Source organism: Scyliorhinus torazame, chromosome 9, assembly GCF_047496885.1.
Source record: "Scyliorhinus torazame isolate Kashiwa2021f chromosome 9, sScyTor2.1, whole genome shotgun sequence".
Taxonomy (NCBI): Eukaryota; Metazoa; Chordata; class Chondrichthyes; order Carcharhiniformes; family Scyliorhinidae; genus Scyliorhinus; species Scyliorhinus torazame.
Window position 1 is genome coordinate 70,320,401 of NC_092715.1, and position 17,752 is coordinate 70,338,152.

Sequence of the window (17,752 nt, forward strand, 5' to 3'; positions counted from 1 at the left end):
CACTGAATTTAAATAAACCAGCTACCATGATGGAATTCATATGCAATCATTCCATGGAGTACATTTAGTTATCGACCTATCATAGAATCCCCACAGCACAAGGAGGACATTCGGGCCATCGAGTTTGCACTGACCCTCGAAAAGTGCACCCCACTCTGCCACCCTGTCACCCATAACCTCTAGTTTTTCACTTGACCCTTTCTCTTTGGGTCAATGGCTTTGTGAGCCTGATTTCTGCGACCTTGCCACAGCATTTCCTGACTTGGAAGACCTGTCTCAGTTTGAAGGGCCCATTAAACTCATTAGCCATAGGAACAGATTGGTGGTGGTTGGGGTGGGGGGGGGGGGGGGTGCAAGTGCTGGGGAGGGCTAGTTAGAAGGCTGGACTTAGTTCTCTGGGATTTAGAAGTTGTCACACTGTCTAACCTTCACTCCTCACACTCCCTCACCCCCACCTTCTCCTCATGCACCATCATGACTTCCACCCACTCCAATGCTGTTGCTCCCACCACCATGCCACCTCATATCTCCATGCCAGGTCCATAGTCACTCACCCAGTATCACTGTGGACAGATTTGTGGAGCCATGTGCAGTTGAAAAAAAAACTTCTGAAAACCTAATAGAACTTTCACTCATACACACTTGATGTTGCAAAGAAACTCTCGTTCATGAAACCCATTCAAAGATTTTAAATCCCCTAAAGTGGGAAATTTGTTATATAAGCAAACACTTCAAAGACAGCTAATCCTTTAATATCCTCGTGGAACTGTCAATAAAAATATAAACTCAACCAACCATTCATCACTGCAATCTCACCTAACCTGCACATCTTTGGATGCTCAGGGGCAATTTTAGCATGGCCAATCCACCTAACCTGCACATCTATCTATAGTGGGAGGGAACCGGAGCACACGGAAGAAACACACACAGACACGGGGAGAATGTGCAAACTCCACACAGTTACTTGAGACCGGCATTGAACCCGAGTCCCTGGCACTGTGCGGCAGCAGTATTAACCACTCTACCACCGTGCCATCCAAACTAGTTCTGCTGTAAGATATACAACCTACATATTAACCTGGCTTGAGTCTTATTTGATAAAAACTGTGATGTGTTTACAGGGCATTCTGTTCCTATTTTAAAAATCACCAACCTTTCTTCAGGAGATTGAGATTTGTTCTCTGCTGCACTCTAGCCCTAGATAGGAACAGCACGATTGTAGTTATGTTTGCAGGGTAACGTCAGGGTCGTTACCTGGAAAGACCAAGTGTCATAGAGATTGGCAGCCAAAACTCCAATTGAATGTTTCGGCCTGTGGAAGATTGTATTTGTTTTTCTAAAATGGCACTCAGTTTGCAGGGATCTCCATAGATCCTCTGGTAGGCAGGGGCATTGGGCTACAAGGCCTTATATTCTGGGGATCCCCTACCCTGAGGCATTGGGCAAGCTGGCACATCAGGAGCACAAGGTGGGAGGTTACATGGCTCTAACAACCCTTTGCCAAGAACCAGCAAAGTTCTGTCCCATCCCTCAGGAACATTTTAAAATGCAAATGTAAAAGGGATGTACATTGAGCAAGCCTGGTCTCGAGACATTTTCTTGACCTTTGTATCACGGAAAGTGGTCACACATGGAAGGGGGCGGCAGTTTGGTGGGGAAGAAGTAGGAGTCAGATAAATAAACTCTGTTGATGTTTTAAGATGTTAAGATGAAGAAACAAATGTTACTTTATGACAAAATAAAATACTGACGTTTTGATCCAGAACAATTAAAGTTAAGCACTTCAAAAACAGAGATTAGTCTGGTGGGTGTGCATATCGGGAATACTGCCACTAAGGTTATACGGGATGCAAACCACTTGGTCCAAATCATTGAATCATAGAATTTACTGTGCCTAAGGAGGCCATTTGGCCCATTTCAGCACGTGAACTTCTGCTGTGCAACATTCTGCATCCGGAATATCAACTCAAAGTTTGCCTCTGTAAACTGAAACGTTGCTACTCACTGAAGCACTGTAGAACATCCTTTCCACCAACAAGCTTGTTACAAACCATGCATTGCACTGTGCCTGAAACAATCCCTGCCATAAACTGATGGCCATTGTTCCATTTCTCCTTCTCCTTGGTATCTTTAAATTTCCCCTGTTAAAGTAAAAGTTTTTGGAGGTGAAAAATCGCACAGAGCTATAGTTTGCATAATACAGTTTCACACGATGACCTCAATTTATTTTTATTTTGTAAGTATTAACTTTTATAGCATATGCATATTTGCAAGCTGAAATGTTCTCCCATTTAAGGCCACTGTTCTCAATATAACTGCTAATTGTGTTCAGTCAACTGTCCACTGGCTTGCAATTATTTCACTATTCTTGTCCTTACTATCACACTCCAACTCCCTCCCTCCCAAACTATTGGCCTGGAAGACAGTAAGTTCCCAGGTCTAGTTTTCATCCATTAACTCAGTCAGCCTTGGCCAAACAGCAGACAAACTAACAAAATTATTTGCCAGAGGGCAGCCTCAGTGATGTTCAGTCCATGGTTTAATGCTTGGCCTGTTATTCATATACCACATATCCAATTTCAGGGCTTAAATGATTTTGCTCTCTCTTTTCAACAAAGCAATGAGTGTCTCCGACAATGGAACATTAATTAATAACCTGTGGGTAATTTGACTGCAAGGCTGGGGTTTAAATCCTGCCATCTGGTGGCATTTAAACCCACATCTGAACGTTGTAAGGCAGCTTTCTTTTAATGGCTAAGCCAGTTTAAAGTCACCAACTCCTAAGTCAGAGGTTTTTCATTTACTTTGTTTTTGTTATCACTAAAAAAAGAATTAGAAATAGGTGGCTGGTTTAGCTCGTTTGGCTAGACGGCTGGTTTGGGATTTAGAACAAGGTCAGCAGTGTGGGTTCAATTCCCGTACTGCCGAGATTATTCATGAAGGTCCCAACATCTCTACCTTATCCCTCACCTGAGGTGTGGTGATCCTAAGGTTAAATCATCACCAGTCAGCTCTCCCCCTCAAAGGGGAAAGCAGCCTATCGTCATCTGGGACTATGGCAACTGAAACAAAATTAGAAATAGAAGCAATGAAGGCACAAAAATGCAGTGGACGGAATAGACTATGTTCTATCAGTGCTCAGCTATCTGGGGGACACCGGATCTGGCACTGGATGGGGCCGGGGGACTCTGGATGGATCTGCACCATCTCCGGCAAGTACTGTAAGACACAAAGTGACATGTATGGTTAGACAGTGGGCTGGAGGGGGGTGGGAGGTTGAGGGGGTGAGGGGTGTGCAGGCTGAGGGACCTGGGGGGATGCAGGTTGAGCGAGGTGGCGGAGTGCGGGTTGGGGGGATGAGGGGGGTATGGGTGTGGTCAGAAGGGGGTGTGGGTGGATCCACAACTAAGCAGGGTCTCACTTCCTCACCCGCCGGCGACCACGTCCAGTGCCCTCAGCTCAAGCATGGTGACGGGCCGCAGTTCTGGTGGGCCCCCTCCGATTTTCTCCCGCTCCCAGCGGTTGTGCGCAGCCTCCTCCTGGAGGGGGGGTGCGGGGGCCATAAACAGTGAAATTACATAGATTACATAGAATTAACAGCGCAGAAGGAGGCCATTCAGCCCATCGAGTCTGCACCGGCTCTTGGAAAGAGCACCCTACCCAAGTCCACACCTCCATCCTATCCCCATAACCCAGTAACCCCACCCAGAACTAAGGGCAATTTTGGACACGAAGGGCAATTTAGCTTGGCCAATCCACCTAACCTGCACATCTTTGGACTGTGGGAGGAAACCGGAGCACCCGGAGGAAACCCACGCAGACACGGGGAGAACGTGCAGACTCCGCACAGACAGTGACCCAGCGGGGAATCGAACCTGGGACACTGGAGCTGTGAAGCAATTGTGCTAACCACCATGCTACCGTGCTGCCCACTAAATCGTTAGACAGTCCGACGTATGCAGCCCAGGGGTAGGGTAGACGGTGGCATCAGTGGCCAGAGTACCCGACCGTGGCAGCTGGCATGGGTGCTGGCATGTGGGGCCGGGTGGTGATTCAGCCGTCCCCGGGGGGGCGGGTTCCAGGTGTGTGGGGAGGGGCGGGGTTAGTGCCAGGGGCACGGAGCGGCCAACTCACCTTGGCCTCCCTGAGGAGGTCATGGAGTTTCTTCCAGCACTGCATGTCAGTCCGGACGACATTGCCCACAGTGCTGAACACCTCTGCCACCTGTGCCCAGGCACGGCGAACGGCAGCACTTGGCGGCCTTTCTCCCAGACCGGTTAAAAGGTGTGGTGGTATGTATTAGGGTAATACGGTACACCATGAATGCCGAGGAGCTATTGGAGGACAGATGCTGGGTCCTGATTGGATCTGCCGCCTACTGGGCCCCACCCAGATAGGCGGGGTATAAGAACCCGGTTTGCTCCCAGCAGCTGCATTCTGTGACTGAGCTGCTGGGGAACAAGTCTGCTCAATAAAGCCTCGATTGAAGTTCTCTATGTCTCGCCTCGTGAGTGATCGATGGTGCTACAATTTACTGAGCAGACTTAAAAAGGAATATGGAGCTCCGGATTGCCCCGGAGCGCCTGCGAATCAGCCCCCAAGCAGCTAACGCAACATCGGCGTTTAAGCACTGGCTGGCGTGCTTTGAGGGATACCTCCGAAAGGCCCCCGGCAGACCAACAGAAGACCAGAAGATGCAGGTCCTGCATTCCAGGGTGAATCCCGAAATCTACTTACTCATCGAGGACGCGGAAGAATTCCCAGCGGCGATCAACTTGCTGAAAGAGATCTACATTAGGCCCGTCAACCAGGTCTATGCCCGCTACCAGCTCGTGACGAGACGACAAATCCCCGGGGAATCGCTAGACAAATTCTTCAATGCTCTAACGATCCTGGGACGAAACTGCGACTGCCCAGCGGTAACGGCGAACGAACATACGGACCTCCTAATCAGAGATGCTTACGTAGCAGGTTTGGCATCGTCGCAAATTCGCCAGAGACTTTTAGAGAAAGACTCTCTCGGACTCACAGAGGCACGGGTCCTTGCAGCCTCCCTCGACGTGGCCTCCCAAAACGCCCGCGCCTATGCCCCCGACAGCACTACAGCCCCTTGGGCTCCGTGGGCCCCGCCGCGACCGACCCCCCGGCACCCCCCACCCCTCCGCAAGCGTGCAAGGCCAGAATCCCAGACCACCCGGGGGGGCCCCGCTGCTACTTTTGCGGGCAGCCGAAACACCCCCACCAGCGTTGCCCAGCCCGCTCGGCCACCTGTAAATGCTGCGGCAAAAAGGGGCACTACACAGCGGTGTGCCAATCCCGTGGGGTCGCCGCTATCTCCGGGGACAAAACGGGACCACGGACTCAATCCCCTCCAGCGACCCACGGGCGGCCAACGGACCCCGGACACCACGAGGGGGGGGGGGCGGGCGCCGCCATCTTCCTACCCACGGACCGCGTGCGATCCATGGGAGTGGCCATTTTGTCCACCCCCGGCCGCGTGCGACCCATGGGAGCGGCCATTTTGTCCACCCCCGACCACGTGCGATCCATGGACGCCGCCATCTTGGCTGACAGGCAAGGACCCCAGCGTGGACGGCTCCACACTGCCAGAAGACAACGATCTGATGAACCAACCACGTTTGGCATCGGTGACCCTCGACCAGTCGCGGCCCCGGACGCTCCAGACGACAACGACAAAGGTGCTGGTGAACAGGCACGAGACGCCGTGTTTGACTGACCCGGGGAGCATGGAGAGTTTTATTCATCCGGACACGGTAAGACGCTGTTCCCTTGTAATTCGGCCAAGCACCCAAAAAACTTTCCTGGCGGCGGGGTCCCACTCCATTGCAATCAAAGGGTTCTGCATCGCAAACCTAATGGTGCAGGGGAGAGAGTTCAAACATTACCGGCTGTATGTCCTTCCCACCTCTGCGCTCCCACCCTCCTGGGGTTGGACTTCCAATGCAACCTCCAGAGCTTAACATTCAAATTTGGTGGCCTTATACCCCCACTGACTATCTGCGGCCTCGCGACACTCAAGGTCGAACCGCTCTCCTTGTTTGCGAACCTCACCCCGGATTGCAAATCCATCGCCACTAGGAGCAGACGGTACAGCACCCAGGACCGGACGTTTATCTGGTCCGAAGTCCAGCGGCTGCTAAAGGAAGGCATAATCCAGGCCAGCAATAGTCCCTGGAGAGCCCAGATGGTAGTTGTGAAGACAGGGGAGAAGCAGAGGATGGTCGTAGACTACAGTCAGACCATCAACAGATATACGCAGCTAGATGCGTACCCTCTTCCCCGCATATCCGACATGGTCAATCGGATTGCACAGTACAAGGTCTTCTCCACCGTGGACCTTAGGTCCGCCTACCACCAGCTCCCCATTCGCCCCGGTGACCGCAAGTACATTGCCTTCGAAGCAGACGGGCGGCTATACCACTTCTTAAGGGTTCCATTCGGCATCACGAACGGAGTCTCGGTCTTCCAATGGGAGATGGACCAAATGGTTGACCAGCATGGTTTACGGGCCACGTTCCCGTACCTCGACAACGTCACCATCTGCTGCCACGACCAGCAGGACCACAACGCCAACCTCCGCAAATTCCTCCAGACCGCTAACGCCCTCAACCTCACCTACAACGAGGAAAAATACGTGTTTAGCACCGACCGTCTAGCCATCTTGGGCTACGTAGTGCGTAATGGAGTGATAGGCCCCGACCCCGAACGCATGCGCCCCCTCATGGAGTTCCCTCTCCCCCACTGTGTCAAACGCTGCCTGGGCTTCTTTTCTTATTACGCCCAGTGGGTTCCTCAATACGCAGACAAGGCCCGCCCACTAATCCAGTCCACTACTTTTCCCCTGTCGACAGAGGCCCGCCAGGCCTTCAGCCACATTAAAGCGGATATCGCAAAGGCCACGATGCGCGCCATCGACGAGTCCCTCCCCTTCCAAGTCGAGAGCGACGTATCCGACGTAGCTCTGGCGGCCACTCTCAACCAAGCGGGCAGGCCCGTGGCCTTTTTCTCCCAGACCCTCCACGCTTCAGAAATTCGCCACTCCTCAGTAGAAAAGGAGGCCCAAGCCATAGTGGAAGCTGTGCGACATTGGAGGCATTACCTGGCCGGTAGGAGATTCACTCTCCTCACTGACCAACGGTCGGTAGCCTTCATGTTCGATAATGCACAGCGGGGCAAGATAAAAAAACGACAAGATCCTGCGGTGGAGGATCGAACTCTCTACCTACAACTATGAGATCTTGTACCGTCCCGGAAAGCTGAACGAGCCGTCCGATGCCCTATCTTGCGGCACATGTGCCAACGCACAAGTGGACCGTCTCCAAGCCCTCCACGAGGACCTCTGCCACCCGGGGGTCACTCGTTTCTACCACTTCATAAAGGCCCGCAACCTCCCGTACTCCATCGAGGAGGTCCGAACAGCCACCAGGAACTGCCAAATCTGCGCAGAATGCAAACCGCATTTTTTCAGGCCAGATAGAGCGCACCTGATAAAGGCTTCCCATCCCTTTGAACGCCTCAGTTTGGATTTCAAAGGCCCCCTCTCCTCCACCGATCGCAACACGTACTTCCTTAACGTCGTTGACGAATACTCCCGTTTCCCCTTCGCCATCCCCTGCCCCGACATGACCGCGGCCACGGTCATTAAAGCCCTCTGCACCATCTTTACCCTGTTCGGTTTCCCCGCCTACATCCATAGCGATAGGGGGTCCTCCTTCATGAGTGACGAGCTGCGTCAATTCCTGCTCAGCAAGGGCATAGCCTCGAGCAGGACGACAACCCCCGGGGGAACGGGCAGGTAGAGAGGGAGAACGGAACGGTCTGGAAGACCGTCCTACTGGCCCTACGGTCTAGGGGTCTCCCTACTTCCTGCTGGCAGGAAGTCCTCCCGGATCCCCTTCATTCTATCCGGTCCCTGCTGTGTACCACCACGAACCAAACGCCTCACGAGCGCCTCCTGGTCTTCCCTAGGAAGTCCGCTTCTGGAACGTCACTTCCGACCTGGCTGGCAGCCCCGGGACCCATCCTGCTCCGGAAACATGTGCGGGCGCACAAATCAGACCCACTGGTGGAAAAGGTACATCTACTCCACGCAAACCCGCAGTACGCCTACGTGGCGTACCCAGACGGCCGACAGGACACGGTCTCTCTGCGGGACCTGGCGCCCACCGGAGCTCCTCACACCCCCCCAACACCAATCACCACCCCCTCACTCCCGCCGGTGCACCCCACAGCCACCCCCTTCCCGGGGGGATCGGTTCTCCTCCCAGGCCCGCCCAGGAGTAAGGAAACAGAGAGGGACAGCGCAATGCTCCCAGAGTCGACCGGTCCCGAGCCAGCACAACCACCACCACCACCCGGGCTGAGACGATCGGAAAGGGCGACCAGAGCACCATCTCGACTCATCGAATCGACTTAAGATGTATATAATTCAGTGGCCCAGCAAAGCGGCATTGTTGTAAATAGTTAACGCTGCTAATCGGGTAAAATGTGAATAATTCAGTGGCCCAGTAAAAGCGGCATGATTGTATATAGTTCAATGGTTAAGGCACCGACCCTGTAAACCCCTACCACCATACCACCCACCACCCCGCCGGGTTCTTTTTTAACAAGGGGAGAATGTGGTGGTATGTATTAGGGGTAATACGGTACACCATGAATGCCGAGGAGCTATTGGAGGACAGATGCTGGGTCCTGATTGGATCTGCCGCCTACTGGGCTCCACCCAGACAGGCGGGGTATAAGAACCCGGTTTGCTCCCAGCAGCTGCATTCTGTGACTGAGCTGCTGGGGAACAAGTCTGCTCAATAAAGCCTCGATTGAAGTTCTCTACGTCTCGCCTCGTGTGTGATCGATGGTGCTACAAAAGGGTCAACCTTCTCTCCTCCACGGCATCCAGTAGGGTGTCCAGCTCAGCGTCTCTGTACCATGGCGCTGCTCTCCTTCCAGCCATCTTGTTGACTGGGACGGTGTGTGTGGGGGGCATGGATCGCTTAAGTGCGGCTGCGGTGTGTGAGCCTCATGTGTGCCAATCACGGGCCTGGCGAGTCCAGCACCGTTTTGCATGGAATTGATTGCGTTCCACGTGGCAATGGTGCTAGCCCATTTAAAGTCACTGAATCGGTGCAGCTGTTGTGCGTTCTTTTTCTGTCATGAAACGTCTCGGTTGCCACGTTGCGTCGACACTTAGTCTCAAAATCGGAGAATCCAGCCCTATGTTATATCGCAGTCTCATTGCAGAGACTATGTTATATCGCAGCCTCACTGCAGAGACTATGTTATATCGCAGTGGTCTCACTGCAGAGACTATGTTATATCGCAGTCTCACTGCAGAGACTATGTTACATTGCAGTCTCACTGCAGAGACTATGTTATATCACAGATAACTGCAGATACTATGTTACATCGTAGTCGCACTACAGAGACCATGTTATATCACAATCTCACTGCAGAGACTATATTGTATCGCAGCCCCACTGCAGAGACTATGTTATATCGCAGTCTCACTGCAGAGACTATGGTATATTGCAGTCTCACTGCAGAGACTATGTTATATCGTAGTCTCACTGCAGAGACTTATGTTATATCACAGATAACTGCAGAGACTATGTTATATCGCAGTCTCACCGCAGAGACTGTGTTGTATCACAGGATAATTGCAGAGACTATGTTATATCGCAGTCTCACTACAGAGACTATGTTATACCGCAGTCTTACTGCAGAGACGATATTATATCGCATCTCACTGCAGAGACTATGTTTTGGAGAATTGGGCTAAAAACTTGAGGAAGCAAGTAAATTTCACAAATGTCAAAGGGACCTTGAAAAACCTTACTGTTATTTGACTGGTCAAGAAGTGAAGCCGTATGGAGGTTGTTATAATTGTTAGGCTAATAAAAGGGTTGTAATGTTATTCAATTAATTTCAAACATTTAACAAAATAACCCTTTGACACTACATCACAAAATATTTTCAGCCTATAAGATTCATAATTCTACTGATTTTTAGCATTTGTAACATATTTAGAACGGTAGCACAGTGGTTAGCACTGTTCCTTCACAGCACCTGGGACATGGCTTCGATTCCCGCCTTCGGTTACTGTCTGCGAGGAGTCTGCATGTTCTCCCCATGTCTGCGTGGGTTTCCAACCATAAGTCCCAATATAACCAGGCCGGGAGTGCCATGGTACCCACCTGCCAGGGTGAGTGTTGATGCGTAACCCTGCTCTGTCCCCGACCACCCGAGGGTTGCAATTGGCCTGAGAGTCCTCCCGTGGTGCCGTTATGCCTGGTCCATGTTTGCGTGGACCAGTGCTAAATGGTCCCCTGGCAAGGTCTCTGAGGCACGGCCATTGAATACAGGTTGCTGGATAAATCTGGCATCCGAGTATTTGAAGGAGCCATTAGGCTCATTTAAATATGTAGATCTGGACCTCGCACAGCAAGGGCAAGATCCAGATCGCACCGGGTGGAGTGAGTCGGGTGACTTGCAATCGGCCTGACGCCCGGCGTGGAGCCCGATTTGTGGCTCTCGTGTGATTCAACCGTTGCGCCGGCGACAATACCAAATCTTCTTGGGATCTTGAGAGATGAGAAACGTCTATGTTTTCTTCATTGCTTCTCGTGTTATGTAAAACCATGCTTAATAAATACTAGTTATTTTTACCTTGTAAGTCAAGTACAACTGAGGGCCCCAGAGTTAGAAATTAAAAATTTGGAACTTGTATTTGTTAATTACAAATGGTTTTATACCTCAAAACCTTAAACCTTAGAAGCCCCAACAATAAATGACTAGCCACATGTTCACTGCCTTACATCTTACAAAGAAGGGCCTCTGATATATCACCATCATATAGGATGTGCGTGCTGGTTCCAATTGAAGTGCTGAACAGAGAGTACTGGAGATGGAATCACAAAATATTATTTACCTTGCCCTTATTTCTGGTGCTGGTCATTCTGTTTTTGAGAAAGCTGAACGTGCGGCTCACTTTACATTTCTCAGTCTCTGCTTTTGAAGGAATAATGTACTTGTCCCACTCCTCTTCTTCAATTCTGTAGGATAAATAGATTTTGCCAAGTTCCTTTGACTAACATTTCAAAATTTACTCTCGGATTTAATTTTCACAATGTAAAACAAAATGCATGTCTTTTCTGGTTCAGTGAGCTTATACTAGTGTGCATTTGAAGTACAGAGATCAGAATGGTCCAGGAATATAATTCCCTGGTTTGTACTATGTTACCTGATCAGTCAAGGCAGCAATATGGGCTCACTTTATATCTTTCAGTCAGAGAACCCTATTCAGCATTTCCTGCTGGAAGTATGTTGATGTGGCTATTGGCTGAGAATTCATTGAGTTTGGCTTTGATGATACCCAAGGTTGGTTAGATTGGTAACAGTCACCATTATGTAAATGTAAATGTCGCCACAGTTTCAGAGGGCAATAGGCTGCTCTCCCCTTTGAGTGAGAGCTGACGGGTGGCATTTAACTTGAGGGTCATCACACCTCAGGCGAGGGGCAAGGTTGAGAAGGTGAGGCCTTCATGAATAACCTCAAGTGGTACGGGAATTGGACCCATGCTGCTTGTGTTGCTCCGCAGTCAACTGAGCTAAGCGACACCCTTCAGTCATAATTAAGGCCCACAGATAAATGAAGGCTGATAACAGCAAGGCAGATACTGTTTCTATAGCATCAAAACCCTAGCAAGAAGTCCACAAGTTAGGAGAGGAGGCAAGGACCTGATAAAAATTGGAAAAACCCTTCAGTCACAAATGAATTTTACACATTGCAAATTGACACAATTTTGAGAAACTTCACGGAATAAGGTTATGTAATCTAGATGATAAATCTTACATTTTGTTATTAGCATGATAATACAGTGCACAGTCATTACAGAATGTCATTAGTTGCTGCAAACAAGTCAGTATTTTAGGGTGAGTGACATTAGCTAGTAAAGCCATGAAGGGACTGCTGATACATAACAATCAGCTGCAAGCACAGTAAACTCACAAACTTAGCCTTTGAAGATCAGAAGCAAAATTAGTACAAAGCGGAAAATGTCCCTAGAGGCCTGATGGTTAATTTACAAACTTGTGCTACATTCCCTTTTTGAGTTAGTTGTATGCTCATTTGCATTTATATATGAATGCACTTGCCTGTATTGCTTTGATGGACAGAGGGGGCTGGATTTTTCAGGGTGTCAAGGTTATCACCTTACTGGCAAAAGGTTGGGGGAAAAAACACTCCCATGTGTATGACAGTTGCCCCCCAGCATTTTGATGCTGGGAGCAGAATTTACTGTTTATAGGCAAAACCTCCACTCCTGTCACAGGAAGATATCTCACAATTGAGAGCCACCAGCCAATTAGATGACTGATAGTTCTTGCAGCACCAATGGGAGGGTGGCCATTAACAGGACTACAGACAGTTCGACCATGCTGAGGAGCCCAGGTAAGTCTGGGGTCAGGGAAGAGGGATTGGGGAGGTGGGGGGCAGGTTCAGAAGAGCCTGGGGGAGGGTTAAGGGGAGAAATGAACTGGGGGGGGGGCATGCTGCCAATGAGTCCAAGGGGCTCTCAAAGGAGGGTGCATCCTCTTACCTGACACCAGCCTGTGCAGCTAAGGCGGCGGACTTCCTGCATGTTGTGTGCTTCCCGCTGCAGGTACAATACCACTAGTGCTGGGATGAGACCACATAAGAGCCTCACTAGGTACAAGGCCAGACAGGCTTTGGTGCGTGTGGGTGGGGTGGGGTGGGGGTGGGGGTGGGGAGGAGCCCATCCCTCTCCCACCTCAAGTTTTCAGGGAGGTCTGAGGCAGGTGAGTATGTAGCAGGAAGAACACACAGTGGATTTTAATGTGTGTTTTGGAGGAGCACTCTTGTTCCTCCCACCTTCACATTCAGGTAAGCACATTTGAAATACTTGCCGATGGCAGTCTGAACTAGTCCCTTTAAGGAACGTTTCTTCGGCAGCATGTGGAGCGAGTTGTCCTGAATGCAGCTGGTCTCAAACATTAGGCTCATTGTTTGCATATTTGTTTGTGACTACAGCCTATTTTATCCATTTTATTGCAATGTTCCAATGAATTTTCATCAACAATAGAGTAAAGATCCTTCTCCATTGCACATCTCGATCTGATTTTAGACTTGGGTGGGGAGTGTCAAAAGTGGCATATTTATTTACTTTAACCAAAAAAGTGTGAACTGTGGCAAATCTATATTTAGCTACAATAAAATAATTTATGCCTGGAAGATCACTTTAGATAGCATTTGTTATTAAGGTAATAACACACTCCATTGTTCACAGAATAGAGAAATATTGGGCGGATTCTCTGATCCTGAGGCTAAGTGTGGACGCCGACGTAAACGCCGTTGCATTTCTCGACGGCATCAACGTGGCCTCAGGAGCAGCGATTCTGACCCCTACAGGGGGCCAGCACGGCACTGGAGCGACCCAAGCCGCTCCAGCTGCCGATACCTGTGTCAGATGGGCGCCGCGGGTCTGCGCATGTGCAGTGGGGGCGGTGCCAACGCGCGCATGTGCAGTGGGACCGGCACGATTGCCGCGCACGCACGGTGGATCCCTTCTCCGCGCCGGCCCTGATGCAACATAGCGTAGGGCTACAGGGGCCGGCACAGAACAAAAGAGGCCCCCAGCCCGAGAGGCTGGCCTGCCGATCGGTAGGCCCCAATCGCGGGCCAGGCCATAGCGTAGGTCCCCCCGACCCCCACCACCATCACCACCAGGCCGCCCCCGGATCCATTCATGCCGAGTTCCCGCCGGGTAAGACCAGCTGTGAACGGCGCCGGCGGGATTTGGATTTATTTGTAAGGCCGCCCAGCCCATCCCGGAGCTGGGGGGGTTGTGGGGGGGGGGGCATAGAGCGGCCTCCGACCAGCGGCCTCCGACCGGCGCCACGCCGACCCCGCCGGCGCCAATGGCACTGATTCTCCCCTCTCCTGAGAATCGACGGACTGGCGTCGGGGCGGTGTCGCGCAATTCGCACCCGCCCCGGCGATTCTCCGGCCTGGCCTGAGCTGAGAGAATCCCGCCCATTATTTCTATTCTGTAGGAGATTATAATTAAGTGGTCCTTAAAACAAATGAGCTCGTCGAAGCATGCATGAAGATGCATTGGAAAAGCACGTTCTGCGTGATGATTATACATGATTCAATTAATTAGAGTATACCATGAAAGGAATGTGTGCTTATCCAATGTTCTATTTAGGGTTGAAACCATCAATGCTTTTTAAAAACTTTTTCTGTGGGGCTGTATTGATCGATAAACAATTTGGTTTAAGTTAGAAAAAATGATTATCATCCATTCTTAGAGTTTCAAAAGAGTTCTTTGTTGACATTTCCTAGCAGCTGTTGTTACAGCTGAGTTTATCATGAATGCTTGGCTGAGTTCACATTTTGATTGACAGTTTAAAGAGGATACTAAATGATTAGCTGTCTTTGAGTGATTGCTGTTTGTTTATATAACAAATTGCCCTCTTCAGGGAATTTAAAATCTTTGGGTTTTGTGAATGAGTGTGTATGAGTGGAAATTCAATTCAGGTTGTTCGAAGTTTTTTTTTCAACTGCACATGGCTCCAGAGATTGTCCATAGTGATACTGGGTGAGTGATTATGGACTGACATGGAGATATTAGGTGTCATCAACAGCATTTGGGTGGGTGGAGGGCTTGATGGTGCATGAGGAGAGGGTGGGGTTGAGGGAGTGTGAGGGGTGAAGGTTAGACGGTGTAACAACTTCGAAAACCGTTGGAACAAATTCCAGCGGACCAAGGCAAGCCTTCTAACTAGCCCTCTCCGGCACTTGCACCCTTCCACCTCCCAACCACCCCCCTCTGCCCCCTCCCCCTCAGCAATCTGCACCTGTGGCTGATGTGCCAGACTCTATTCTACCCCTTGGGTTTAATGGGGCCCTTTAAACCAAAACAGGTCTTCCAGGTTGGGAGATTTTGTGGCTCGGTAGCGGACATCAGGCTCACAATGCCAGAAATCCAAAGAGAAAGGATCAAGAGAAAAACTAGAGGTTTAGGGTGGCAGAGTGGTTAGCACTGCTGTCTCATAGTGCCAGGGACATGGGTTCAATTCGGGCCTTGGGTGATTGTCTGTGTGGAGTTTGCACTTTCTTTACATGTCTGGGTGCGTTTCCTCCGGGTGCTCTGGTTTCCTCCCACAGTCCAAAGGTGTGCAGGTTAGGTGAATTGGCCATGCTACAAATCCCTTAGTGTTCAAAATGTACCGCTTAGGTGGGGTTACAAGGTTACAGGGATAGGGTGTGGAAGTGGGCTAGGTAGGGTACTCTTTCAAAGGGCTGGTGCAATCGCGATGAGCCAAATGGCCTCCTTCTGCACTGTAGGGATTCGATGTGAATGAGTGTGCACATTGAAGTTTCTTGAAAGAGGAGCCGACGTGTTAATGAAGAGGAGGTAAAATGGTCAAAGAAACTTACTGTAAGCTCATTAAGAAATTGTGCAAAACTTGGAATGCTAAGCTGCTGCCACATTTTGGGAATGGGAAAATGAAAAGGGCAGAGAACTCTTCTATTTTTCAAAAGTTACAAGCAGTCAATTCAGCGATACAAGCTCACAATCAAGGGCAAAGCTGAACAATTAATTTATTTGTTGTTACAATGAGTGGTAGAAAATAGATAAATCCCATAGTGAAATTGCATTCTTTGAGGTTCATGTACTTTATGGAAGATAAACCAATTTGTCGGTGAACTTGGCCGAGTTTAACTCAAATGCTTATCAGTTCACCTTCTCAAGACAAGAGAAACACACACTGGGGTCACAATGTCCAGGTTTGAGTAATGAGGGACCCTCCAGCTCTCATTCTCCAGGTTGTCAAGGGGATGAAATTAGCTCACAGGAGTAATGAATAACACCAAGTGCCAACCCTAAAATTAAAAATGTAAAATGCCAAAACAGCTTTAAACCTGTTCCCTGCCAATGTTTGAACAGCAGAGTGTAGAGAGCAGGCCACAACAGGGATGGGGGCAGCACTACACAACAAGCCGAGGGGGAAAATGGACACTTCACGGTGCAGGGATAGGAGGGCTAGCTGTAGGCCCAAAGCTCATTGGGAGGCAATATCTATTGGGTCTGATGGCAGGTGGCACAGTATTGTTCACCATAAAGATGGTATGCCAAGCATTACAGTCTGGTGTGATGTAACCAGCGTGATGTGTAATTACAGCATGAGATATTTACATGGATTCTAAATACAAATGAAGGAATTTCTAATTGAAAATTCAGCGCGTGTGCCAAAACAAATGACAGCCAGCAGTAAGATTCTATAAAGAGATCATGCAAATACAGTTTTTTGAAAACATATGTAAATGTAGAAAACCAGTTGATGTGGGAATGTGGTAGTAGAGGGAGGGTAGCAGTTGGCTCAGTCACATATTTGTACTCCTAAGTATGTGAACCGCCAGTGTCATGGAGCCTATTCCACAAGATGATCAGAATCACGTTGGTGCTAATTCCTAACTAGAATTCAAGGCTATCTTTATTCGAAAATGCTGCTTCAGTTTATAGAGAAGCCAATTTTCTTATGTCGCTGCAAGTGTATTTGTGGCTTAGTTCAAGTCAGCACCATTTTTGCGATTAATAGGGAATGTGAGGGCAAGTTTACACAAGGGCATTGAAACAAGCGACTGTCACCACTCTGCTGCTTCACTGCAAAGCTGGAGCTACTTATCTCAAAAGACTGGATCCTGGGACCAGCCACATGTCCAGGTTTATGAGGATGATCTCTCCAAATTAGCTAGTGATTAAAGAGCTCCTCCATATTCCACTTCCAGCACTTCTGCATGGACAGGTCATCAAAGCTCCCACTCGCTTGCCCGTGAAAGTTACAGCCTACAAGACGATCCCCCCCCCCCCCCCCCGTCACAAGTAAAATCAAAAGTAAGGGCTTGGGAAAATTTATTTGCACTTGCTGCTGCTAGTATGGCTGGCCAAGTGAGTGCCAAGATACAAAAGACCAGGTAGATGAAGGAAGTCATCTGTAAGTAAACATCACCATGTGTCTTGTCTGTAATACACAAAATTAATAAAGTACCTTCCTATCTTTCCAGTTGGCCAGGTGATAGCTACTTGCTTTTAGCTAAAAGTCTTTGCGCTGCTCAGTGTTAACAAATTTCATACTTTCAAGCAGAAATTTGGAGAAGGCTTCCATCTTTCATTTGAGTTAGGTGAGTTTTCTTTTACATTCCTTCACATACACATCGTTTGTACACAATGTTTGTTGTATGAACATTTCCATATTTCGAGTAACAATTTGATTATTGCAGTCAGGCCTGCAAAGAAGCTGTTTACATGAAGTCAATGATAATTCTGATAATTCCCATTTATCTATGACTAATGCCGTATCAATTCATTTTTGTGTCAGCAAAAGATGCAACATATTATCTATCAAAAAATAAATTGAACTACTTACGTCATTTGTTTTTCGGGTTTATTACCAGATAAACACGTCACTATTTTAAGTTGCTATTTTCAAGGAGAAATAAAAGAATTTTGGCAGGTTTTCCATTTCTCAAAGAGTTGGGTATCAAGCATCTACATTCCAGAATGACTTTCTCCTGACAACCCTGTTAAAATAGCAAATAAACTTCCCAGTACCATCACATCAATTAGTTCAAGAATGATCAGTGGAATTCTCTCCCACTGACTATGGACAGGGAAATAATTCTACTCTTGGTCATTAAAATACTGAAATT

General features: G+C 49.1%; 1 protein-coding gene across 6 annotated transcripts in view; it reads right to left on the reverse strand.

Annotated features, from left to right (window-relative positions):
- Positions 1–17,752, reverse strand: part of arhgef28a (Rho guanine nucleotide exchange factor (GEF) 28a) — a 680,059-nt gene that overhangs the window by 255,888 nt on the left and 406,419 nt on the right. For all 6 annotated transcript variants that reach the window (XM_072516088.1, XM_072516093.1, XM_072516090.1 and 3 more), the window contains 2 exons: positions 10,946–11,069; positions 2,006–2,141 (listed from right to left, as the gene is read on the reverse strand). In XM_072516088.1, coding sequence (XP_072372189.1) covers positions 2,006–2,141; positions 10,946–11,069 — 260 coding nt within the window. The remainder of the gene's footprint in view (positions 1–2,005; positions 2,142–10,945; positions 11,070–17,752) is intronic.